A 26,077-nucleotide genomic window follows, 5' to 3' on the forward strand; every position below is an offset into this window, starting at 1 on the left:
CAACTCCTTTCCTTCTTCCCAACTTTGTGAGCAACCACCTTGCCATTTGTATTCTTTTTGATTATATAGGAGGTGCTATTGCTTTTGTTCCTCCTGTTGGGCTTGGTGTAGATGCGAGAACTCTTGATTGTGAGCTTTTTTTTGTTCTTCTCATCCGGAAGCTTCTTCCTTGGTTGAGGACACTTGTTGGACTTGTGGCCTTCTTTGTGGCACTTTGAGCAAGTCACGGTGGACCCCTTCTCAAGCTTCTTCACCATGTCTTCATGGTTATCTTGAGAAGGTTGGACATTGCTCTCTATGCTTTTGCCCTTCAATATATACAAGTCCTTCATGAGCCTTTCTATTTCTTGCTTGAGCTCATCATTCTCCTTGGTAATGAGATCATCACATGATTTTACAACAACATTCTCATTGCATTTCTCATTGCAAGGGTTAGAACAAGATTCATCAAATTAAATCAATGCAAGAAGTTGAAGCATCTATCCTAGAGATTGGAATTGCACAAGGGATAGTTTTTTCATTTCTAAAAAGTCATTAGTATCATTAATGCTCTCAAATTTTAATTTAAGCTCTTCATGCTCCTTGCTAAGCAATTAGAATTTGCACATTAAATCTTCAAAATTTGTAGCAAGAGAAGCATTTAAATCATTGAGAGCATTAAGGTTTTTATTTTCTTTTGATTGCTTCTTAATGACTTTTTGGTGCTCATGAACAAGGTCAAGAAGTTCATCAATTGAAGTAGAGTCGGAGTCATCATCACTTACATCGCTATCCATACTTTTGGCCATGAAGCAAATGTTGGATGATTATCCCATACGGGTGGTGAATTTCTTGTTTGATTCATCACTTGAACTTGCACTTGATTCTTCACCACCGCTTACCCATTCACCAAATACGGCATATGATTTATGCTTGGGCTTCTTCTCCTTCTTATGCTTGTCCTTCTTGAACTTCTTCTCAACCTTCATGAGTTGATGGTGAGGCCCATCTTTGAGGAAGACCATATACCCCATTGAATTGATTTCCTTCAAGCATTTGTTCATCTTCTTCACTTGCTTGTAGAGGTTGGGGTTCATTGGCTCTTTTTCATCATTTGAGGAGCTTCTTGCATACTCTTCTTCCTCATCACTTGAGCTACCTTTGATGGCCATCTTCTTCAAGTTCTTGAGGTATTTGCATGCAAGTACTCTATGTGTTGGTGAAAAAGATGGCACTTTTGCCTTGATGTCATTGCGTAGCTCATGGGCGATCACCTTATTGAGGACTTAATTTGGTGTCATTGTGTCGAGTTCTTTCTCATATAGAATTGTGGTCACCAAATCATAGTCCGGCCTTCGGAGTGAGTGAAGCATCTTGCGAATGAGTTCCAAATCTTCAATTTGCTTCACACCTAAGGAATTAATCTCATTCATAAGAGTGTTCAAACGTGAGTACATAGATTCAATATTCTCATCATCAAGTTACTTAAAGCTATTAAGCTTATCAATGAGTACATGATATCTTTCGTTGGCAACATCCTTCGTGCCCTCATGGTTCTCAATGATAGTCTTCCATAGCGTTTTAGCATTTTCACAAGAACAAACCCGATTGAACACATTGTCACTAAGAGAAGACAAGATTATGCATTTAGCGGTAACATCATATTGCTTCTCTTGTTGACCATTGTTTTTTACAACTTCACTCACAACTCTCCAAACATTTAGCCCCGTCGCTTGGAGATGGGTTTGCATCAAAACCTTCCATCGTTGGAAGCCCGTGCCGTCGAACCGTGGAGCAGGTCTAAAAGGATCCATCCTTTCCCCCTAAGAGCTAACTCACTAGGCGGTGAAGCCTACCGATCTAATGAGCCGGTAAACACAAATTTGCCAATGAAATTGGCTTTTTTTATGAGAGAAGTGAGTCCCGGCTCTGATACCAATTGAAAGTGATCGGGTGCTCTAACCTAAGAGGGGGAGGGGGTGAATTAGGCACTATTAAAACCTTAACCTTTGGCTCCAACTAGTTTGCACAAAACTTGAACTAAAACAAGCTATCTAGATGTGCAACTACGGTTCACCTTAGTGTGAAACCCTCATCCCAAAATTTTTTTGCAACCTATAGCCAATTCTAGCAAGATACTACACTAAGAAAGTAAAGTCACACAAATTGCAATATGAAATGCGGAAGCTTAAAGAGAGGGATGAGAGGAAGCGACCTCTCAACACGAGGATTTATCCCATGGTTCGGATTGCCACAAAGGAGCCCATACATCCACGTTATTGAAGCACTCACAAAGAGTATCGCTTCCCGGCAATCAAGTCTCTTCCGTGAACACAATCACGGTCACCTTGATCCCGATCTTCACTAAGAGAGATTGCCCACGAAGGAGGGGTCTCCGTCCCCCGCACAATGTTGTCGACGCCGCTCCACACCAAGTTGGAGGGTCGTTGACTTGCCGGCGAGCCACCAAAGCTCCAAGAATGGCCGGCGCACCAAGATACAAGGATGGTTCACTCTAAAACCACAGCACAAGGATCTAAACCTTTCTTGATCACTCACTCAAGAGCTGACCTAGCACTAACACTCACAAAGCTTGTGCTAAGGACTAAGGATTTGATCTTTATGCTCTTGGATGGCTTGGAGGTGTTCTTGGGTGTGAGTGGGATGTCCAACAACTCCAGCGAACTCCAAATGGCCGGGGGAGCTCATATATATAGGCCTCCAAGTCGAACTAGCCGTTTGTAGCCGTTAGTAGCTTTTCTGTGTGGGCATCGAAACTTCCGGTGCTTCTGCATCGGTTCTTCCAGTCACTCACAAACTGAAACTAGCCATTGGCTTCTCTGACGTTTCTGCAGCTGAGTTGGCAACCACCGGTTTAACCGATGACTTAGTGTCGGTTCAACCGGTGCCTCTTGATCTCAATGTAGCTGTTGCCCTTGCTGACGTCATTGCACCGATGCCTTGCTCCGACACTCCACCGGTTCAACCGGTGCTGAAGGCATGGCTCCCTCGCGCTTGACATCATCTCTGGAACATAGTACGTTGATTGCACCGACACTTCTCTTGACACCGTCGGTTCAACCGGTGCTTCATTCTTTCTTCACTTGATCTCCAGAGGCGCTCAGTCTTGCACCAAAGCCAGGCCATTAGATCTTCCGGCAACCATCGGATGCACCGATGCTATAGGTATCGGTTCTTCCGGTGCTACTGGTTTTAGTAGAACTCGTCCAATTCAGCATTTTTTTGAGTTCATTCTTCGTGTTTTGCTTTGCATGGCCTTTTTACTTCATCCCTGTGATCTAGAAATGTTCACTTAACAAAACCATTAGTCTCATTAATTGTGTTATCATTCGATCACCAAAATCACTCGAAATGGCATAAATGGTGCCATGTTCATTACAGAGAGCATACGAATGGTAAGCCTTAGGCCACGATGAAGTTTGGTTGCCATTGCTTGGTAAAATATGCCAGGAGCGCGGGCACAAAAAAGAGTTGCCGAAGGCATACTTGGGTCAAGGGCAGGTATGGAAGAGGACATAGTCGCGAGGCGAGGTTTGCTTCAATCTCAAGCCAGCACAAGACGACAATGCTCGACACACTCCTATTGCTCCTCTATAGGCACACAACCTTTTCGGCTGCGACCTTGTTGCCGACGAACTCAGCACTGCAATCGGCCGGTCCGAATCTGATGAAGGCACACGAGCGCGTGACCGGCCTGAGCTTGGACTAGGGGTAGTCAGACTCACAAGCATACTATCTCACATGGATGAACACAAACTTCCGCATGGGATGAATTTCCAAGAGCAGCGCACGTAGCAATGGTGCAGAGGGGCTTGGCCATTCATTACCCATGGAAGTGAGGAAGGCTGAAGGCACCTCTTGCTGGAAGAGCACACTCTCGCCCACGGAGCCATCAATAATAAAGAGCCTCACGAGTCACGACTAGCTCCAAGATGCCATGCCATTGAATGTCGAAGACGTAGTACCCGCTACCGAAAAAGCAGGCCCACAACCGTTTGTGGGCGCAAGCTCTATTATGTCTGTCCATCCTCGCTTTATTATTCCCGGGACCTCTACAGTACTGCTCTCTGCAGTTGAGTCACTGACGCGTGGGCCCGGCCCTACACGTCAGTGAGGGGGGCAGTAATGCAGAGAAGTTGCTTCCTATTATTCGCGCTGGTCAGCACGCACTCGATTCCTGGCTCTGATTCTTGGTTCCGGTTCTGGTACCTGTATCCCATTCCCCACTTGCTCCAATCTTCCTCTCGCCTCGTTCTCCTCCCAACCTTTCCCTGTCTCGCTCCCTTTGTCTGATATCTTCCCATTTAGTGCTTTCTTACTTCTTCTCCCGGATCTCCTTTCCGGCGAGCTTCAACTCCAGCACTTCGGATCCGATCTGTGAGGAACCGTCCAAATTATCTCGTATAAACTGAGTTATCATTCATTGATCAACCCAGCTTAAACGAAATAGTCCCGGTAGTTCTCGATATGCGCTTCGAACCTCGCTCAGGAACAACTCGCATACCATTTGTTCACATCATGGCAACTATCACAAGAATATATGAGAGCAAAAATTTAAACTTTTAATTACAAGTCTCAATTATTTTACAAAAACTCATAAATTTAACTATAACATAAGCAACCATACATAAATGTTTTCAGCAAGTAAACTTTCTTTACAAATTAAGATGTATCCTAGGTTTAGGTAGATATCCTATCATATTTTCCTAAAGTCAGAGGTAAAACACAGCAAAAAAATTTAGAGAGTATTAAGTAGCAATAATGATGTCCTTACCTAAAACACCACTTACATAAGCTTTGAGCAACTTCCACCATCCATCCACATTGCCGGCTCTAGCGGGATGAAAGTGGCCAGCACTCCTAAGAAGAAAACCTGCAAAACAACTTAACAGCAACACCGTAAGTAGATTTCATACTTGCAGGGCTTATCCATAATACTATACATTTGGTAGATGCATGAGGCTTGTCAAATTTTAACATTTATACATAAAAATGCGAGCATAATTTATTAAGTGAATAAGCAAAAGACATGGCACCTAATATCTCTATATAAAGCACCAATACAATTGCATAAGTAAAGTGATCATGTATCCATGAGCTCAATCTTCCATGAACTCCATCACGAGACTCTACATTGGAGCGAACCTCAGAGAGCGTGCTCAATGACTGAGAGCGTGGCTATTACAATAGATTAAAAACCTTACAAGGGTGTACAACTTTTCCCACACGAGAACAAGACCAACGACCATACCCACAGCCAAGGATAAGTGTTGATTCATGACTCAACCTTTCACACAAACACAATCAGCTATGAGCGAACGGTCGGGAAGGACGCACCGGAACCGCCGATCACACTCCATCACAACTCGCACCGAATCCGATCAAGACAAGGTGTGACTCATGCTAGTTGGCTTACCATCCCATTATTAAGCATGTGGTTTGTACGAAAAAGTGCTCAAGAGACCGACGACCAAAGAGACGGTTCTTAACCAATTCAAGCAAGTCTAACCCACTTGGATTCCACTCCCAACATAGCCCTACCATTCTTTTTCAAGTCCAAATCATCATTCTTAGTTGCTCCACATTTATTCATCATCGACTAATCATGTAAAATTAATCAAACATCCTATAGCTCGCGAGTGATGGTGACCTTGCCATCTCTTGACTTCTACCGTAAGCTAAGCATGGCTAAGCAAGTTAATCCGAGAAGTCTAAGCATTCATACTTTACCTAATATAATTTATTCAAGAGCTAGAAGGGAAACATGCCAAGTGGATTCTACACATATCAAATAAACTAGATAGGGTTAAGTCTATGCACAAGCAATAATTTATACTAGTGCAGCAAAGAGGAGAGGTGCGGTGGCAAGGAGCAGAGGTGCTGTGCTGGAGTCGAGCAAATGGGTGGTTTTGGAGGAAGAGAGAGACAAACGGAGATAAGGTAGAAAGACGATTGGAATGGGAAACTGAGGAATAGCTGCCTGGGACGAAGGTGTTGACCAGCGCAAATCTTGATGAGGCCTCTACAACCGGGTTGAGAAGGTACCGGGTTGGCTACGGGGACGGGGTCGCGGGGATGGGGTCGAGAGGAGCGAAGAAAGGGGATGGACACTTCAATTCAAGGGGGCATATGGTGGGATGAAGGGGAATGGTGGAGAATAGGAATTTTTTTATCTGGACTCAAGATGGGAGCGGACAGGATCGATCAATTTGAAAGTTGGCCCAACCATGAGAGCAAGGCTAATAGTATGGACGAGGTGTGTATAAAAATCGGCCACATGAGTCAGCCTCAAATCAGATCAGGGTCCATAAAAATCGGAGCCTGCCGACCCAATGTAAAAAAAATAGACTTTTGAGGTAAAACTCGTAATGATTTTATTTCGGTTTAAGAGTCACAATTTAGTCCATATTTAGTGGGATAGGGGGTCTAACTTTTTCGTCCCATTGCAACGCACGGACACTAATACTACTGTGTGTGTGATGGATATGGAGCTAATAGTATGGACGAGAATGGACACGAGCCTGGCCCAGCATCAGCACTAATACCAGCTAGTTAATTAATTAGGTCGTGGAGCTCTCGTAGTGGCCGTGTGCCTATGGCACACGGCAAATGAGGCGCCTCCCGTAGGTAGTGACGCGCGGGCGCACACAGTCGTCGACAGTGATGGATGGATAGGCATAGCTAGAGACGTCTGATCGGCCGGCTGGCGACATATCGATGCAATTAGCTAGCTTGCTTAGCTTGTTATATAAAGGGCCGCAGGGAGCCGCGCCTCTTGCTCATCCGATCCGATCCATGGACAGCCAGGTAGCTAGAGGGTAGCAGCAGCAGCAGGTCGAGATCGATCGATGGCCCAGCAGGCAGCAGTCCAGGTGCAGCCCAGCAGCACCTTGGAGATGATGATGAAGAAGCCGCAGGCCAGCAGCTGCTGCTCCGAGGACATGGCGGACCTGGAGCTCGCGCTGGAGCCGACCACGGTGCCGCGTCAGGACTCTCTGTACAGGGACGCGACGAGGGCGGGCGGCGGCGGCGGGAACCTGCACGACGGGCAGCAGGACGGGTGGGCGCGGACTCTGCGGCTGGCCTTCCAGTGCGTGGGCGTGCTCTACGGCGACATCGGGACGTCGCCGCTGTACGTGTACTCGAGCACCTTCACCGGCGGCATCCACCACACCGACGACCTCCTGGGCGTGCTCTCGCTCATCATCTACAGCTTCCTCCTCTTCACCATCATCAAGTACGTCTACATCGCGCTCAGGGCAAACGACGACGGGGACGGTATGTGTGCATGTATCTTGTATTATTAATAGATAAATGATTAATTAACCAACGAAATCACACAACCTGCAGCAGCTTCTTTTTTTTTCTAGCAGCTAGCAACATACATACATACAGTACGTCTAGCTAGCTAGCTAACCACCATCAGCATCATCATCATCATTTGATCAGGCGGTACGTTCGCGCTCTACTCGCTCATCTCCCGTCACGCCAAGGTGAGCCTTGTGCCCAACCACCAGGCCGAGGACGAGCTGATGCACATCGACGGCGGCGGCGACGAGGCCGTGCTGGCGGCCAAGCCGTCGCTCCGCGGCAGCGTGCGGCGGCGGACGGTGCAGCTGGCGTCGCCGAGGGAGCAGCGGGCGCAGTGGGTGAAGCAGCTGCTGGAGACGAGCAAGCCCGTGCGCATCTCGCTCTTCCTGCTCACCGTCCTCGCCACGGCCATGGTCATCAGCGACGCCTGCCTCACGCCGGCCATCTCCGTGCTCTCCGCCGTCGGGGGGCTCAAAGAGAAAGCGCCAAACCTCACAACAGGTCCGTACCTACGTTGTTTCCTCCGATCCGTACATGTATTTGCATACCTCGATCATGCATTTAATTTAGATAGACATGATCCAGCTACCTAGCTACTTTTCAGAGATCACGAAGAAGGTCGATGTGATAGATTATTGTAGATTTAGGTCCACATGCATGTATGAACTCATTAACTACAAAGAATTAATGATAGTGATGGAGACAGTCCGGCTACTAACTCACTCCATTCTGCTGCAACCAGCAACAGTATTTTTCTCTCACACAAATCAACACCAGCCAATCAGCAGTACTTTTCTCTCCCAGCAAATTAGCATCAGCCACGAGCCACAGCTAGCAGAACAGAGTGAGTGCCTTTGATGATACATATAGTATGTAGATGCATAGACGTTGTGATAAGAGCAGGTCAGCCATCTATCCATGCAAATTTTCCCACTGCCATTAATCATGCATATGAAACTAGCTAGCTAGGAGTATATAAACAAGCAAACCACTGCAGCACGTGTGCGTTATATATATCCCGATCGAGTGCAGACACAGACCTGGTGACTAGCTAGTTGACACGTGGAATTATTAAATAATATGTCAGACAAAAATATTAATTGTCTATATATAAGAATAGTGATGTTGGTCCCATGCATGCTTCAAAAAAAAACATACCTGTCACCTGCCTCTTCCAGATACTGTATATAGCTGATGCATGCCAACATGTTTAAAATGTGAACGCATTCAATTCAGTTGGACATAGAACACTGATATTTTCTAATAAAGTTGTGCAGACAATGACGTGGCCGGTACAATGATTTATATATGATGGGCAAACCTATTAGAAACACCAATATTTCGTTGCCAATAATTAATCTATGTTCCCATAAAAAAAAATTAATCTATGTATTATCTTTTTACATATTGATTGATGGTCAAGTTGCATTGTCAGGCCAATTATGAATTAGGATGGTAGATATTAAAGGTCGTTTGTGAATTATTATGGTGGTTTTAGATTTGTTACATAGATGTATGGTGGTTTTGATCAGAGCTAGAGCTATCGATGGGCAACACGCTCTTAATTTCAATGGCAGTATTATTAGGATGGGCCTGTAACTTGACATGGATGATGATGATGGATCCTCCAATAACAATTGGTTAAGCAGTCTGCGTCCTTGTGATAAATTGCCTGTTGCGTTGCGTACACACCTCCGATCAAATTGCGTGTTGATTGATTATATATATTAATTACTCGTATTAGCTAGTGGGTCCAATACTCCAATGTAAGAAATTATTCAAGGGGTAACTAGTGTATACATATAATTAATCATTCTTTTTTTTCATTAGAACGACAGCAATGGGATAATTATTAAGTAGCTAGTGATGTACTAGTATATATAGTCTCAAGGCGTAGTGTCTTTTTATGTAGTGTGTGTGTGTGTGTGTGTGTTATTAACTGTTAAGTTTGGGTATTTGAAAAATGGTACCACGCACCACAGTACATTTTTTTTGTCTGAATGAGTGCCCTCTCAACCTCAAGCAAAAGCGGCAGCTAAAGGCAACAGTGAGCTAGCAGTAGCAGCTATGTGTGAATGAACAGAACAGTACTCAAGACCGGCCGGCCGGCCGGCCAGTGTGTGAATGAAATGAACCCTCTGAAACACGTACGCAGGCAACCCCGTCCGTGTGCTTTAACTTTAAACGCAAAAAATGCACTACTGTTGCACGTGATCTACTAGTATGTATAATAAAACAATTAATTAATTCTTCTATCTGCACAAAATAAATATAAATAAAAATATATGTATGCATGCAGACCAGATCGTGTGGATGACTGTGGGCATCCTGGTGCTGCTCTTCGGCGTGCAGCGGTTCGGCACCCACAAGGTGGGCTACCTGTTCGCCCCCGTCGTCCTCCTGTGGCTCCTCCTCATCGGCGGCGTCGGCGTCTACAACCTCCTCCGCCACGACGTCGGCGTCCTCCGCGCCTTCAACCCCAAGTACATCCTCGACTACTTCCGCCGCAACGGCCGCAACGGCTGGGTCTCCCTCGGCGGCGTGCTCCTCTGCTTCACCGGCACCGAGGCCCTCTTCGCGGACCTCGGCTACTTCAGCGTCCGCTCCATCCAGCTCAGCTTCGCCTTCGGCCTCGTCCCCGCCGTCCTCCTCGCCTACATCGGCCAGGCCGCCTTCCTCCGCCGCCACCCGGACCAGGTGGCCAGCGCCTTCTACCGCTCCACGCCGGAGGCCCTCTTCTGGCCCACCCTCGTGCTCGCCCTGGGCGCCTCCGTGGTGGGCAGCCAGGCCATGATCTCGTGCGCCTTCGCCACCATCTCCCACTCGCAGGCGCTGGGCTGCTTCCCGCGGGTCAAGGTGCTCCACACCTCGCGCCAGTACCAGGGCCAGCTCTACATCCCCGAGGTGAACCTCCTCCTGGCCGTCGCCGCCTGCGTCGTCACGCTCGCCGCCAGGACCACGGCCGTCATCGCCGAGGCGCACGGCATCTGCGTGGTGCTCGTCATGCTCGTCACCACGCTGCTGCTCACCCTGGTGATGCTTCTCGTGTGGCGGGTGAACGCCGCCTGCGTCGCGCTCTTCTTCGTCGTCTTCGCCGCCGCCGAGTCGGCCTACCTGTCCTCCGTGCTCTACCGCCTGGCGCACGGCGGGTACATCCCCGTGGCCATGTCGGCGGCGCTCATGGGCGTCATGGTGCTGTGGCACTACGTGCACGTGCGGCGGTACGAGCACGAGCTGGGGCGCACGGTGTCGCACGAGAGCGTGCGGGAGCTGCTGGCGCGGCGCGACGTGGCGCGCGCGCCAGGCGTGGGGCTCTTCTACACGGAGCTGGTGCAGGGCATCCCGCCGGTGTTCCCGCACCTGGTGGACAAGATCCCCTCCGTCCACGCTGTGCTGCTCTTCGTGTCGGTGAAGCACCTGCCCGTGCCGCACGTGGACGCGGCGGAGCGGTTCCTGTTCCGGCAGGTGGTGGCTATGTCCGACGACGACGACCGCCGGGTGTTCCGGTGCGTGGCGCGGTACGGGTACCGGGACCCGCTGGAGGAGGCGAGGGACTTCGCGGGCAGCCTGGTGGAGCGGCTCCAGTATTACGTGCGGGACGTGAACCTGTACGGCGAGGCGGGCGCCTGCATCCTTGGGGTGAGCTACCCGAGCTCGCGCTGCGACAGCATGCGGCGGCAGAGGTCCGTCGGCATCGGCAGCAACATGAACATGATGATGCGTCCGTCGGCGTCGTGCACGGAGCATCCGGCGCTGCAGCGCGCCTGCAGCAGGCCAGGCGTGTTCGCTGAGGAGATGCTGACGCCGGCGGAGTCCTTCTCGGAGCTGTCGCGGATGGGGAGCGTGGCCCAGGCGCAGGCGGCCAAGATCCAGCAGGTGAGCCTGGAGGAGATTGCTCGGATCGAGGAGGAGCAGCGCTTCATCCAGCGGGAGATGGACAAGGGGGTGGTGTACATCCTCGGGGAGGCCGAGGTGGTGGCGCGGCCGCACTCGTCGCTGCTCAACAAGCTCATGGTCAACTACGCCTACGCCTTCCTCCGCAACAACTGCCGCCAGGGGGAGAAGATGCTCGCCATCCCAAAGTCGCAGCTGCTCAAGGTCGGAATCACATACGAGATCTGAATGCTCCATCCATCCATCCATCGGTTACAGTTACTACACATATAGCTAGTATGAAGTAGTAGCACTACAGTTACAGTTACAGTTACAGTCAGTAGTTAGGTGGTGCCTCGCTCGACTGAATGAATTGCTATGCTGCATCTTGCATGTCTCTAGCTAGCAGATGCTGCATCAGCGCATGACATCATCTGACTGCTTGCTCTAGCTATCTCAACTGAATTGTATATATTGATGAACCTCCTGTATTATATTGGCTTCATTGTTGGTTCAATTATATATTATCATTATTATATTCCTTGAACGAGATCATGCATGTTTTGAACGGGAGGAAACGACTCATTAATTGGTGAAAACGATCCTAGACAAAAACAACTAGCCCTGTTTAGTTTCCAAAAAATTTCCTACAATATCCGTCACATCGAATCTCTCGACGCATGCGTAGAGCATTAAATGCAGTTGAAATAAATAACTAATTATACAGTCTAGCTGATTACCACGAGATGAATCTTTTAAGCCTAATTAGCCTATGATTGGACATTGTTTGTCAAGTAACAACAAAATATGCTACAGTACCAAAACACAAACTTTTCCACCAACTAAACACACCAAACATATGCCCGTCATCAAAACAGCCAAGTTCTTTTAAATGGCTATAAACATCGATCACCCACATATGAAATCATGTTGAAACTGTTGGAAATAGGTCATGAACAGGTTCGAAATGGCCCGCGCCTGCGAAAACGACGAGAAACATGTACTAAAGCTAGCTTACGAGAGGCTAAAAATGGACCGATATGAAAATGGCTCTAAACCTCACCTAGCTACATATATAGAATAATGTTCAATTGAGAGAAAACATATTGCATGAACACGTTCCTCGGATGCATGAAAACGGCCACAAAACACAGCTAGATGGAATGCCAGCCAGTATTGAATCATGGCGTGAACTTGTAGTGACTTATTATTTCAGAGAGTTTTCAGACTGGATCGACATCACAGCCCATGATCGAGAGAGCCCCCAAGCCTGACTGAAGAAACAAATGCTGTGCACTTCACTTGAGGCCTCCCTCTGTTAGCATATATATATATATATATATATATATATATATATATATATATATATATATATATATATATATATATATATATATATATATATATATATATATATATATATATATATATATATATATATATATCGGCCTGTCTGTATACACGCACCATGTCAAGAACAATTTACACTGGACAAGACTAGCATACTGTATGTATGTAGTAATACAGGAGTGGGTTTTTGGTGTGTAGTATTCCCATGGGAAATACAAATACATTAATTCCATCAGCAGCTTCCCTTGCATTTACATTTACTATAGCTAGAGATTGGCTGCGTGGACAGGCTTGTGATCGTCCATCCTGGCCTCAATGAGCTTCTCCCTCAGGCTCTGCTTGCTCTTGCTCTTGCTCTGCTGCGGCGGCGGTGCCCCTGCCATTGGTGGAGGTGGAGGCGGAGGCGCCCCCGGGGTCACGCGGTCCGAAGACGGCGACCAGCCGCCACCAGTCTTCCTCCTGCTCTCGGCGATGGCCGACCTCCAGAGCCTGCGTATCAGCGCCGTGTTCTTCCCCACGGACGACCGCCGGCTCGCGCCTGACGCCATGCCGCTGTTCCCGTTGGCCACCGAAGCCGAGCGATCGCTGGTCCCCAACCAGCTGCACGAGTCCCTGCCTCCGTCGTAGTCCATGTCCATGTCGGCGGAGGAGCTGCCCCCATTGTCGACCTTTGCCAGGAAGAGGTCCGTCGCCGGGCTCACCGGCGACTGCATCATCGCGCTGGCGTTGGACGGCGCGGGGCTGCTGGTCTCCTCCTTGCGGCGGAAGTGCTCGAACACCGAATCCGCATCCACCTCATCCTCCTCCTCGTCGTCGTCGTGCTGGCTGCTGGCGCGGCCGCCGCCGCCGCCCCCGCGAGGCCTGAGCTCGGCGCTCGCCGCCGCCGCGGCATCGCTGATGATGAAGCGTGCCTCCCGCATGGGCGTGGACGAGTGGCACGAGCAAGTCCTCGTCCTCGTCCTGAGGAGGAACGCCTCCATCTCCGCCTGCAGGTGGGCGAGCTGCGCGTACTTGGCCTCGAGCGCGAGCTTGGCGTCGGCGAGCTTCATCTGCACGCGCTCCTCGCGCCAGACCTCCGCCATCTGCAGCATCCGGCGCTCCTCCTCCATCTCCTCCCGCATGCGCAGGCACTCCCGGCGCAGCAGCTCCACCTCCGCCTGGTCCTCCTCCACCTCCCGCGTGAGCTCCGAGCAGGCCTCCTCCATGAGCTCGCGGGCCTTGCGCTCCGTGTCGTAGCTCTGCGCCTGCTGCTTGGCCGACGACCTCACCTCCGCCAGCTCGCGCACCAGCCTGGCGTTGGCCTGCTCCAGCTGCCGCCGGTGAGCCCGCTCCTCCTTGAGGGCGGCGACGGCGCGGCGGGCCTTGTCCCGCACCCGGGCCTTCCAGGACGCCTTCTCCTCGGCCAGATCCCGCAGGAAGCGCTCCAGCCTCCTGGTCATGGCGCGCCGCTCCTCCTCGAGCTCGCTGATGTGGTCTCGCGCCTTCTCCAGCTCGGCCTCCATGAGGAGCATCAGAGGAGACGGCGATGATCGCGAGGCCCACGCCCATTTTGTGGCCTTCTCCATCTGATATAGTAGTAATGATGATGATGGAGTTGGCAGTGCATGCGGTCAGAATTGAAGTTGCAGATGGCCAGACTCGAAGGAAATGGATCACCTTGTCTAAGATGCCGCCATGGTGGTGGTGGTGGTGGTTCCTCTTCCTAGCAGAGCAACATTGGCAGCAGCAATGGCTTCCCGTTCCAATTCCAGCTGCCAAGTGCTGCCGTTTGTTGGCAGGGGCAGGGCACCTCCTTCCTTCACCAAATTTGCTAATTCTCTGACAACAGAGAAGAACATTTCTTTAGGAACTAGTATCAACATGTCAGGACGTACTGAGCATCGCATCGCATCTTTTTTATTTTACATCTGTATACAACAAACAACTAATGCTAATCCGGTACGCCTCCAGTTTCTTCTTTTTTTTTTCTTGGGCAACGCGATCACATTGAACAGGGGAGAAGGAGGAGGAAACAGGAAAGAAGGTGCATCATTCAGAGGAGAAGAGAGCGACGATCCTGATCTCAATCAAAGTTGACCCAGGAGGCATCCAATCAAACTGAAGGAAGGCAGCAGTCCAAAGCATAAGAAATCCCACGAGTGCAGGCAGATCTATCAAACTGCCTAAATAATCAATCGAATGCAGAGTAGAACATTCATTCTTCTTTTCATCATTAAGATAAGAAGAAGAAGAAACCAAAAAAGGAGGCATTTTTGGGGATCATCATCAGTCAAAAAGACAGGGCATCTTTGTTAGTAATTGCTAAGTCTGATGAGATGAAGAGCAATCCTCATCCCCCCCCCCCCCCCCCCCCCCCCCCCCCAACAACACAAGACAAATCAAAGACAGCCGGGCGGCATGATGATGAAATGGAAATGGAAATGGAATCGGAATGGATCATCCATCCATCAACATATATAATAATTAACATACCGCTTGGTTCTGGTTCTGGTTCTGGGCACCCCCGGCCGCCTTCATCCTCTGTGCGTGGCGCAGCCTCCAGAGCCCGGCGGCTAAGGCCCTGGCAGAGACAGGGACAGGGACAGAGGCATTGCGCCTCCTCCGGCGAGGGGTGGCGGAGGAGGAGGGGGTCATGGGAAGATCATTGGGAGGGAGGAGCCGAGGAGGAGGACGATGGCGGCCGGGCCGGACGGATCGAGTCAATATTATTCATTCATTTATTCCTAGCTTTGCTTGCTTGCTTTGTTAATGAATGATGAAATATAATGGATCCGATGTGGTTGTTGGTTTGCATTTCTGCCTGCGCATGTGACATGTCATGGGTGGAGTGACCAAGCGCCGCATCACGAGGAGCCCAGCGCCAATTCGCCATCGCCATCGCCATCGCCATGGGGGAACACCCAACAGCGGCTTTCTATTTCAGGCGTGATAGGATACGACGAGTGACTGCAGTTTCTCCTCCGCGCTGGCTTTGCTATTCTTTCCTTTCTCAAGGCCGTGTTTGGTTGTAGGGTGAAAAAATTTTCACCCTACTTTTGACCATTGATTACGAGTATTAAATAAAGTTTAATTACAAAATCACCTCCACAACCCCCTGTAAATCGCGAGACGAATCTAATGAGGCCTTTGACCGCGTGATTAGAGGATGATTACTGTAGTATTACTGTAGCAAATCATCAATTAATTACCGCCATTAGATTCATCGTAAAAAGTTACACCCGTCCCTGAAAAGATTTTGCAAATAGATTTTATTTAGTACTCCATGCATACGAGATTCTCTTCTCGAAAAACGTGCGCAAAATTAACCAAACACGGCCCAAGATTCTCTTTTCTCTAAACTAAGAGATGAGCGGAGAAGATCATTGGCCTTGCTCTAGTAAATTCGTTCTTCTTCTTCTCCCCTAGTAGTACGTATGCTAGTAGCTGCTAGGGGCTAGGCAACAAAACACAACACTGTGTCTGTGCTGCAACCTGTGGATGATGGACCGACAGATAGATGCTGAGCTTGGATGGAAACGTACGTGTACCAAAGCAAAGCAGAGCAAAGCAAAGTTGGATTGGATGGATTCATCCGTCTTGGACTGGACCCCCACAATACAAGCAAGCAGGCACCGAATATTTGGGTCCTTGGCTCAATGCTGCTCATGCCACTGTACTATCTTCGAGTCTTGTCCGCCATCTAGTCCAGGAACATCTTTTTTTTTTTGAACAACTAAACCAGGAACATCTTTCATGATTGTTTTCCCTTCTTGTTTCGTTTGAGACATGAGAAAAAAAAACTTTCCCATGGTTATATCTATCTATATATCTTTGTATCAAAAAACTTATAAATAGAGTATTTATTTACTTGTTGGGCAGCCAGCCAGAAGGTTGTTCTAAAGAAGCCACAATATTTATGTTGATTGGTAGTCATGACTCCTGACGGGTCCTTTTTGCTTCTGGACGAGAGGATGATCCCGTTATTGCTTCTTGTGTTTCCTGCTTCTATTCTAGGAGTGCGCAGCAATGGCACGAGCAGTACGGTACTAGACCAACTGATTCAGTTCAAATAGACCAACCTGAATGACAACCAACCATGATTCAGAGCACAACAGCACCATTGCTTAACTGGCGCCGCCGACGCAAATACCAAGCCCAGGCCCCCAGGCCCTTCCAGGAAACACGCACGTCATTAGCCACTTGTACCGAGAGCAGCACACACCAATGCAAAGCTATAATAATAAGAGATACCATACCGTACCAGTGGACAAATAAATACTTAACAAGAACGCCACCATCACATGATCCATCTATCAGTATCAGACTTCCTGAGGCACCAATAATATGAATTGAACAATATGCATGCGCATTTAGCATCTCACCACCCCACTTTCTCGCTATACAAAACCAATATAAATTATTGCTATCATTATATTATATATGCCTTACAACAAATTACGTGCACTAATATATAGCTACCAGGAGATAACAAAAACACATGTGAACCTAGGAGCAAAAACTTCACTGCCACCTCCAGTTAGCTCTCCTGAATGAATATCAATAATTGCCATCTGCCAAACTGGACCACGCTAAGCTTGTATCAAGAGCACCAGAACAAGGGAGGCCAAAGAAACCAGCAGCCTTAGCCTCAGATTCTTGTGGTTCCCACCTGTAAAAAGGAAAGGAACTGACACATCTTCTTGTATATGCATATGCCCCCAAAAGGAAAGTATCCTTTCAGCCCTACACATAAACACCAGAGATCAAAGCACAAAATCTAGTTTCCTCACCATTCTGTGCCGATGTTGCGGCAGGTCGCTCTGGGATATTGACAGCTGTATACACAAGTACCAAAAATTACTGCAACAGCATAACAAGGACAAAGGCAAAGCGCCACAAAGACACAGTCAAGCACCGTAGGAAACCCATGACACAATATAACTATAAAGTCGTATATTTAAGCATTCCTATGCCATCCAGCACAGCTAGGTAAACAGAAGTCCAGATCCAAGATGGAAGATTTAGAGGGTAAATGCAATTTTTACTATCTCATAAGGCTTATATTGTTAAAACAAATAAAATGACTAATCTCTGAATCGAGATATATTAGAAATTGTCCTTACAGATACGAGGAGGATAAAATACGGCAACAAATTAAGAAGATAGAAATGACTATATAGTCCCACAAGCAGTAAGCGAGGTGATACTGAATCACTGAACTTGCTTCCACAAACAAAACCACATATTTAGACTTCATAGCACACTGATTCAGAAGAAAGGGGGTGAAACAAACTAGTGGAATACAATAGCAGGCTTCAGTATTTAATTTCATATTTTTCAAGTGTACAAGTGCTTTACCTAATAGGATTTAATAAGAGAAAAACAGAAGAAGCTCATGTGTGTAAACATGTAAATAATAAATAAAACAATTAAGGTGCAAAGTATGTTCAGCACAGCAGGTAGATAGCATACATTTATTGCATGATGAGGATGGTGCTTGCGTGGACGATGGCCATGGGGCCGCGATGTTATCATTCAGATCACATGTGAAACTAATCCCAGAAATGTGGTCAAAGGATGCATCCGAAGGCATACTTGGAAGGAGGCATCCAGATTCTGTGTAAAACCACGAGACCAATCACTACCAAGGAATATATCGATTTCTTTTGAGTACAGCTCTACACATTGGATGATGTGAAATCTAATGTAGTACGTTTGAGCATAAAAATGTTTACTAACAGCTGGGAAGTATTGCAGAATAAATCTGTCAGGTAGGTAGGCAAAATATAAATCTACAAATCCTGATTACAGAAGCAATCTCTCAATGAAAACAAAGTAGCCATAATAGATGTGCTTAGAAATTCGGCTTCTACATGCAGTTCCATTTTTTTTAAACTGTCACGCAGTTCCATTTCTTTTAAAACTGTCATGCAGTTCCATTATACATAACTCCAATAATTAATTTGTGCCAGAGCAGGATTGCTCCAGGGAAATTTAGGATGTTCAAATTTGATATAAGTTCCAGGTGAATCCTAGTCATCATTTCCAATTCCAAACAATAGTTCCTGCTCTTAATTCTACTTCTAAGAGAGCATACCATAATTTAATCCCTTGCAAAAACTAAATAGAAGAGCTTAAAAACTAAACAAGCAGATTAATGTGGTAAGGCATGTAAAATTAATTGAATGTTGCAAGGAAACATGGAATTCAGCCTCAACTCGGTCAGAGCATAGCATGCCATGAAAAGAAAATGGGCGCATTAGAACAAAGTAATAAAAAAACTTGAAAATATTAATTTACCTTGAGATCCAACTGTTTGTGAATCCAGTAGGGGGCAGGCATGCAAACACAATTGTTGAGAAGATAGATAGATATTTCATCAGTTCAGTTGCCGATGTGAAGCAATGCAGAGCCAGAAGATAAATATGGTCCTTATGCATAATCAGTTGATAGTTCTTGAATAACTTACTTACCTTGAAGTGAAAAATCCTTTAGTGTTATTTGACAAGAGCTATAGACATTCGTGCTGACGTTCATCTTTTGCAACTTTGCACCAAGAAACGAAGCACAATTTAAAGCTTGCAAGTTTGTTATGAAGCTTTGCTTTTGCAAATGGGCTACATAACTTAACATAGCCTTGCAACATGTAGTGCTGTTCTTGATTGTTCCACCACACTCTTTTGCCACCTTACTTGTGTCAGGAAAGCTTAGCGGGCAAACTGGAGGGATAGATCAAGAATAGGCCCCTCAGTACAAAAACTTTTAACAGTGAACAATGGTGATAATACTCAAAATGTAGAAACATAATATAAATTGCTATTAAAGAATCAAGAATGTATATCCATCAGGTCCAATAAAACCTTAGTCCAATAAAATTTTGAAACTTAATACAAGCGCAGTTATGGCTATTCAAATCTTTCAACTCTTTTTTTGCCTCAAAAAAATGTGCCAAAGCTGTTGTTCTCTTAATCCAAATCATACATATTTCAGCACCATGACACCTAATGCCTTAGTGGCATATTGCTGACCCAAATTTGGAGTGAGAACCTTGCATTGGGTTCCTATTGAGTTCCATGCTATCAATTTCAAATAGTACTATGAGAGAGCTCCAAAGAATCCACAGAGCAAAAGGAAAATTCAGACACCCTACATGGACTATTTAGTCTCTCGCTTTAAAGCATGGTCCTCTTTGCCCAAAAAGAAAAAAAAAGGTCCTTAAAGTTAAACTATCCTGCTGAAGTTCCTGAAAAGCTTGAACTCTTACAATCTAGTCCATTATTGAAGTGTGCACCGGCTTTAATTAATTCTGTGATGTGCCCCTTTATGAATTCTATATTTGGATGTAGGCACTTTTTTCAACTTCAGAAATTCAAGCAGATCGATCTGCTTGGTAAAGAGGCCAATCACATGATGAGTAAATAAAATGATGCATGAACATGGTTTTCAACACCTATGTCTTAGAAGGTGTGGTCCATTTTACCTATTACAGTATAGCCAATAACTACGCTACAAGATGTTTAATTTTGTAAGCAAACTATAAGAGATGCAGGGAATATCATCAGAAGGTAACAACTGAAGAAATGAAAAGCACATTTGCATTAGTTTTCAGTTTGGAAAGCAAATTTGCATTAGTTCTCAGTTTGGAAGTACCTCCATTGACATTGCAGTTAGATATCTGCCTCAGCATTTGCTTTGCAGACGGTGGATCAAGCCTGCTTGACAACCATCTGAGAACAACGTTCCTGCAACTATCAATTTTGGGGCTCACAGAGTAGCTCGTCAAGCCTCCATCCTTGGATGAGATTTTCTGGGCAGCCTCGTTTATAGCATTCTGACATGTCTGGCTGCAGCATTCGTTAACAGGGTCGATCTTCCGACAGGCCTCAAGGAGCTTGGACGAGTCAACGACACTCTCAAACGAATCCATAGTGCTGACAGGGCATGATCCCTCGGTGACATTCGAGAGGTGGACCGAGCAAAGGCTGTGGAGATTATCGCTGGCGCCCTGGCTCAACAGCAGCTCCTGGACATCCGACAGGCAATAGTTGGCAACGGTGGGATCCAACGCAAGAGACCCTGTCTGCTTGCTAGACTGCCCTATGAGGATGGTCAGTGTTGCCTGAAGCTGGGGGCAGCAAATAACATTGGCCAAGAAAGGTGCAAACGAGGTGAAGCAGTCGACAGCTGTGGTGGTCATCAGTTTATCGACAGCGGTGAAGTTCAATGTGCATTTCCCTGCATTAAGGAATTACCAGGCAGCTTGAGTTGGCATTGGCATTTGGCAAAGGCAAACTACAGTTGCAACTTGTTCAGTTGTCAAAACTTTTTTAGAGGTCCCCCAAGTCCCCAACCAATGCAAGCTTCAAAAGGAAGGAAAAGTAGGCTAGGGGCAGAGAGTGCAGAAATTAAACCTGAGAGCTTTGGCGTGCTGTTGTTAAAGAAGGGCGCGAGCGGAGCAGGCGCCAGGAAGGGAACAAATGGCTTCGGGGAACCGCTGGGGGAGAGCTCCGGCATGGGCATGAGGCCGCCGGGCGGGAGTTCCGGCATGAGGCCGCCGTCATTTTCCCCTGCGTGAACGATCCGGTGAGGCGGCAAGTGGGTCTGAGCAAATGCAGCCTCTGAATCGCGCACCAGCCCCAGCAAACCTGCACATTATCAAGGGGAGAGCACAGATCAGTGGCCTCTGTTCCTGGCATGGAGAACTGGTTGGATTCTCCCAGTCCCAGGCAGTGGCAGCCTCCCTGCTGCTGGTGGTGGATCAAAAATCAGCGAGGCAGCACAGGGAATGGAGGAGCACCCGGGAACGGGAAGGAAGCCAGAATCTATGGCCCCCGTACAGGGACTCAAATATTGGGGAAGAAATAATAGGAGCGAGGAGGGGAGGAATCAGAAGCCGAGGCAGATGGCTACTCACAGAGGATGGAGAGGGCGGCTACCGCGAGGAGCCGCCCAGTCAGGGCCATAGGGTGCCGCGGCAGCAGCGGGCGGCGGCGAACGGACGGAGAGGAGAGGAGGGGGGCGGCGCCGCTGTCTGCGCGAGCTCGCGGGGTAGGGAGGGGGGGGGGGGGGGGGGTGGAAGTGGAGAAGAAAGTAGGCAGCTCGCTCGCTTTGAAAGGGAAGAGCTTGACGAAACATCAGGTACACCCAGGCCGACAAGAGATCCTCCTAGCACATCCCATTCCTTCCTTTGTTTGGGCCGTGTTTGGATGTGGAGGGGTAAATTTGCCCCAAGGCAAATATTTTATTCCAACCATTTTCCCCCAACAATTTTACCCCATAAAGATGTTTGGATTATGGGAAAATATGGTTGGAGAATAGCATTTAATTGGTCATTTTACCCCCATTTGACACCTAAAGAGGGGTAAAGAAAAAAGGAGGGGTAAAACATTTACCTCAACAAGTTTTATCTCATGTTTGGATGTTTGAGGTAAAAAATAGATACTTTTACCTCTTTTACCCCTTTTCCATCCAAACAGGGCCTTGGTCTCTTTCTTTAAATATAAAAAACATGCAGTAATTCTAACTCAAGTTTATAGCTTTATTTAAAAAATTCAAAGCATGTTAGGGATAAGGTGAACATCTAATTACGTAAATCGGTTGAATATCAAAATTATTTTTCATTCAGGGTTCAGTTTGAAATGTGGAAACTGGCTGCTTGCTAGCTATGTGTTTAGTTTGAACTTCAAAGCTGTCTGTTTAGTTGCCCGAATAGCACTTTGAAAACTAGCTATGTGTTGCTACTTACTATAATTTATTTGGATCTGCTCTGCTAATCCCGTTATCTAGAAGGATTTAAATTGCACATCCCGTTGTTGGATACAGGCGGACCTGAAATTTTCGTTTTCTCATAGGGATTATTAAAATTTTGATACTAATAAAAAACCCGTGGAAGAAAGAAGAAAGCGTATCTTGGGTGCGCTAGGTAAAAGATCATTTTTGGGTACACGTTTGCAGGTGGGCGTAGCGAGGGGACGGATGGGGAGTGCTGAGAATTGATGACGCCCACCCCATTTAATAGGCACATTAACGCCCTTCATTCAAGCCACGCCCCTCACCACCCTGTACAGGACAAGCCTCGCTGCCAGGTGGGACCGATCGTCAGTAAATATTAAATACGCGGCCAAGTAGTAACTGCCCTGGCCGACCCCACGCTCGTTTCACTGACCGGTGGGACCGGCCATTGGGCCCCTTCTCTCGAGGCGTGGGTGGGGAATACGTGCCGTGTGAAAGCAAAACCAGCCAGTCAATGTCATGATGCTCAAAGTCAACGATGAGCTTTGTGACTTGTGGGCTGGTGGCTGCCTACTTCTAGCTTTGACATGACAAAACTAGCTCAATAGGGAAAAAGTTAAATCACTCCAACTATATACAAAGTTTAGATAACCCTCTAAATTATGGTTGGTTTATTTTACCTCCAAATTATGTCTTTTGATTCAAATTACCTACTAATATAATTTGTCTTTTTCATTTCTCAATGCATAGGTGAAGTTTTAAGTTGAGATTGTACAAGGTGACAGTACACATTATAACACATGTTAGAAAAAATAAATCATAACTTTTTATCATTATAGTGCTATATTAGGATTATTAATAATAAATTAATCATTAGATTTCAAAATCATATGAAAAATAACATTTTTCTAATATGAATTGTGATGTGAACTACTACTCTCTAAAATTTGAAACTAAAATCAAACTTGTGCATGGAGAAACAGAATAGATAAATCGTATTATATGGTTTTGTACTGGCCGCTCAAAATGTTATGGCTTTGTTCGCTTTGGAGATGTCTATGAGCATGCACAAGCAATGACAGAAATGAATGGAGCATACTGTTATACCAGGCCTATGCGTATTGGACCTGCTCCCAACAACAAAGGTACGCACACGTTCCTCCGTGGTTAATTTTTGGACAAGTTGCAGTGCTTCAAGCCATTGTTCTCTACTCTCAGTTTCTTCCCTCCGGCATGAATAAATCCTTCCTGCTGTCATATTTTAGTTTGTGGCCCTTTTTGCCCTTGTAAGTGGTGCAGTCAGGATTATCATCGCTGTTTACGATGCAAATGGAGCTACTTAACTCTACTGAGCTTGCTCATTCAAAGAGCAGTCTGGCATGCTATCTATCCCAATAGGTCTTTTCTGTCTCTTTTAGCTCCGCACTAGTTGAAAGCTATTTTCCATGACCTGTCAAGTTGATATTCTTGTTCTTCATGTATATGTTCTGGACTGTCACAGTGATGCACGCGTTGATGTATTTCAAGATGCATCATATGCTTCTGCTATACTTGTACAATATTTCACCTGCAGGGATTTTGTTACCTGCAGAAGGTGTTTGTGTGCTGGCCTTTCTCAATACATTTGTTGCATATACAGTACATACAGATGTCAAATACGCGTAGTGAAATATTGTATTGTTTGGTAGACTTTTGTATTGTTGCATTGCATTGTTTTAGTTCATGCCCACTTTGGCTTGTGGTGCGCGAGTAGTGAAATATTGATGGATCAGAATTCCCGAACATGCATTGAAGTGCCCTTGCCCGGTGGTGGGTTAGTCTCAAATACGCGTGCGTCAGATATTCAGAGTAGCTAGTAATTATTATATATTATCCTGTGATATTTCTTGTAACAGCGTCAATAGCAGCACTATTGAGTCACATTTTTTTTTCTGATATTCAGATTGTGTCCACAGCACACAAGGAACTGATTCTTGTCACAATCCAAACAATTCGAGAGTGAGTTCATGCTTTTACTTTTCAAACGAATGATTTGTATGAAAATTTAACCTTAAGGATGCATTTGTTGCTTGCAGCTGTTTGTCGGGTGTCTTGATAAAAGCATCACTGATGATGATGTACTGCGAGCCTTTAGTCCATACGGAGAGCTTGTTAGTGTCAAAGTACTACAGGGGAAGGGCTGCGCTTTTGTCACATACTCAAACCGGTAATTAATTTTGTCCTCGTGATTTTATATTGTAGATGTTGGACCTGCCAGCTAGCTGATCAAATTCCTCATCATGATTTCAAGTTATGAGAGAACTAAACTTGTGTATAGGTTCTGCCTTGGAAGGGACCTACTAAGTATATCATAAAATTTTGTCAAATGTGGTTTTGTATACAAATTGCAACTGTAGATTTAAGGTTGCAAGGTTGTAAACTTTAGGTGTATAATACATGTTTTTAGTTGCCCTGGCATAGCCCCCTCAAATGTTCTTTGCAGGGCGACTGACTTGTGAGTTGTATGTCTTGTAGGGCATCGGCAGAGGAGGCCATGAGAATGCTAAATGGGAGTCAGCTGGGAGGTAACGCCATGAGACTTACATGGGGTCGCCGTGCTACTAACAAGCAGGTAGCTTCTGTTGCTTGTTTATTCGCTACTCCCTCCATTCCAAATTATAGGTCGTCTTTGCTTTTCTAGGTGCAGAAGCTAAGTACCTAAAATAGCCAAAACGATCTATAATTTGGGATGGAGGAAGTAGTTGCTAATTTCCATGGTGAAATCATATGAGTTTTGTTTGTTGATATGCTTACTCTCTTCCTGCACAAATATGAGCAGGATGGACAAAATGATGGCCGGTATGGACGCCCCAAATCCTTTGATCCTTCAGGTTTCGGTTGGTCTCCTCAGGTTCCGTACGCATATGCTCAGACAGGCCATCCAGGATATGGATATTACCAGCAGCAGCTTCCCACAGTACAGGTAAATTTTTCTCTCATGAGGATAAGAGATTCATCATTTTAATAATATCGTTTGTTTCCCTGTGGATCTGCATCAGAAATTTGTTCCGATTATAAAGAGTATGCATTGTATCTTGGTGCAGTGAGATCACCATGTGAAGGAACATCACAAGCAACGGCATGTAGAGAGATTTGAACTCGGAAGAAGTTGCACTCCTTTTTTGGAAATAGCTTAACCCTTCAGTTGCGCTCCGTGACGAATAGCTCTGTATCCCACCACGGAAGCCCCCCGTGATGCCTGGGAGTACAGTTTTGTTACAGACGTCGAGAATTTAGCAGCCCGTTTAACCTGTTGATGAGAAGAAGTTTGGGTTGCCTGAATTTTGCTATGCCATGGGCATTGCTAGCATAACTCAGGTTTAGGGTTAGTAACATGTCAGTTGAGGCTTACATTGCGGTTATCTTTTACAGCCAGATGTGCACTTGTGATGCCATAGGGTTCGACGCCGACGGTAAGAAATTGTTGATTAGCCTGGAGTACTTGCATTGTGGACACAATGTGAAGCTGAATCAGCATGCATGCCAATACATGTGCGAACTAGAATAAGACAGGGACAGGGTTGAAGAGCAGGTCCTTGACCATGCCCTTGATGCGATGAGTCGGCGAGGTGATGCCGTCCCCATCCTGGTAGATGCAGTGGATGATGCGGGCGAGGTTACGGCACAGGTTGGCCGTGGTCATGCTCTGATCCGCAGACGACGACGTCTCCTTGTTGAACACCTTCCAGGTGTCGGCGATGACGCCCTGGACGGCGGCGGGGGGCTGCCGCTCCTGCGGCGGGGAGCGCGTGGAGCAGCAGGAGCGGCCCCGTGGAGGTGACCCAGCCGTTGG

General features: G+C 46.7%; 4 protein-coding genes across 5 annotated transcripts; 2 read left to right on the top strand and 2 right to left on the bottom strand.

The window, feature by feature from the left end:
* The first annotated feature begins 6,724 nt into the window (after nt 1-6,724).
* On the top strand, nt 6,725-11,731 carry LOC120659763 (potassium transporter 22-like). Its single transcript, XM_039937990.1, has 3 exons — nt 6,725-7,278; nt 7,450-7,812; nt 9,611-11,731. The coding sequence occupies exons 1-3, from the start codon at nt 6,849-6,851 to the stop codon at nt 11,431-11,433; spliced, it is 2,616 nt and encodes an 871-aa protein (XP_039793924.1). The 5' UTR covers nt 6,725-6,848; the 3' UTR covers nt 11,434-11,731.
* A 924-nt stretch (nt 11,732-12,655) lies between these two features.
* Nucleotides 12,656-15,355, bottom strand: LOC120659772 (uncharacterized protein DDB_G0284459-like). The gene is made up of 3 exons (XM_039938000.1): nt 15,007-15,355; nt 14,191-14,352; nt 12,656-14,099 (listed from the first exon to the last, which is right to left on the bottom strand). Exons 1-3 carry the CDS (start codon nt 15,166-15,168, stop codon nt 12,801-12,803), a joined length of 1,623 nt encoding a protein of 540 aa, XP_039793934.1. The 5' UTR covers nt 15,169-15,355; the 3' UTR covers nt 12,656-12,800.
* A 1,487-nt stretch (nt 15,356-16,842) lies between these two features.
* LOC120659776 (uncharacterized GPI-anchored protein At1g61900-like) lies at nt 16,843-21,571 on the bottom strand. The gene is made up of 8 exons (XM_039938011.1): nt 21,428-21,571; nt 20,925-21,158; nt 20,164-20,748; nt 18,987-19,232; nt 18,814-18,825; nt 17,986-18,129; nt 17,304-17,348; nt 16,843-17,182 (listed from the first exon to the last, which is right to left on the bottom strand). Exons 1-8 carry the CDS (start codon nt 21,474-21,476, stop codon nt 17,103-17,105), a joined length of 1,395 nt encoding a protein of 464 aa, XP_039793945.1. The 5' UTR covers nt 21,477-21,571; the 3' UTR covers nt 16,843-17,102.
* A 1,685-nt stretch (nt 21,572-23,256) lies between these two features.
* Nucleotides 23,257-25,677, top strand: LOC120659785 (polyadenylate-binding protein RBP45C-like). Of its 2 annotated transcripts, XM_039938020.1 has the most exons (6): nt 23,263-23,390; nt 24,188-24,243; nt 24,321-24,451; nt 24,760-24,856; nt 25,064-25,207; nt 25,329-25,677. In XM_039938020.1, exons 1-6 carry the CDS (start codon nt 23,321-23,323, stop codon nt 25,329-25,331), a joined length of 501 nt encoding a protein of 166 aa, XP_039793954.1. In that variant the 5' UTR covers nt 23,263-23,320; the 3' UTR covers nt 25,332-25,677. The 2 variants fall into 2 exon arrangements, with proteins under 2 accessions (XP_039793961.1, XP_039793954.1); XM_039938027.1 differs by lacking the exon at nt 24,188-24,243 and having other exon boundaries at nt 23,257-23,390.
* Nucleotides 25,678-26,077: the final 400 nt, after the last annotated feature.

The sequence above is a fragment of the Panicum virgatum genome, chromosome 2K (genome assembly GCF_016808335.1).
Source record: "Panicum virgatum strain AP13 chromosome 2K, P.virgatum_v5, whole genome shotgun sequence".
Classification (NCBI taxonomy): Eukaryota; Viridiplantae; Streptophyta; class Magnoliopsida; order Poales; family Poaceae; genus Panicum; species Panicum virgatum.

Coding starts and splice junctions, on each gene's coding strand:
- LOC120659763 (XM_039937990.1), top strand. CDS start 6,849: ATGGCCCAGCAGGCAGCAGTCCAGGTGCAGCCCAGCAGCACCTTGGAG. Junction 7,279..7,449: donor GGCAAACGACGACGGGGACG/GTATGTGTGCAT, acceptor TCATTTGATCAG/GCGGTACGTTCGCGCTCTAC. Junction 7,813..9,610: donor AGCGCCAAACCTCACAACAG/GTCCGTACCTAC, acceptor GTATGCATGCAG/ACCAGATCGTGTGGATGACT.
- LOC120659772 (XM_039938000.1), bottom strand. CDS start 15,168: ATGACCCCCTCCTCCTCCGCCACCCCTCGCCGGAGGAGGCGCAATGCC. Junction 14,353..15,006: donor ACCAGAACCAGAACCAAGCG/GTATGTTAATTA, acceptor CTCTGTTGTCAG/AGAATTAGCAAATTTGGTGA. Junction 14,100..14,190: donor ATGGCGGCATCTTAGACAAG/GTGATCCATTTC, acceptor CTACTATATCAG/ATGGAGAAGGCCACAAAATG.
- LOC120659776 (XM_039938011.1), bottom strand. CDS start 21,476: ATGGCCCTGACTGGGCGGCTCCTCGCGGTAGCCGCCCTCTCCATCCTC. Junction 21,159..21,427: donor AGCCGCCCTCTCCATCCTCT/GTGAGTAGCCAT, acceptor GATAATGTGCAG/GTTTGCTGGGGCTGGTGCGC. Junction 17,183..17,303: donor CGCAACATCGGCACAGAATG/GTGAGGAAACTA, acceptor TCCTTTTTACAG/GTGGGAACCACAAGAATCTG.
- LOC120659785 (XM_039938020.1), top strand. CDS start 23,321: ATGACAGAAATGAATGGAGCATACTGTTATACCAGGCCTATGCGTATT. Junction 24,244..24,320: donor ACAATCCAAACAATTCGAGA/GTGAGTTCATGC, acceptor TGTTGCTTGCAG/CTGTTTGTCGGGTGTCTTGA. Junction 24,452..24,759: donor TTTGTCACATACTCAAACCG/GTAATTAATTTT, acceptor TATGTCTTGTAG/GGCATCGGCAGAGGAGGCCA.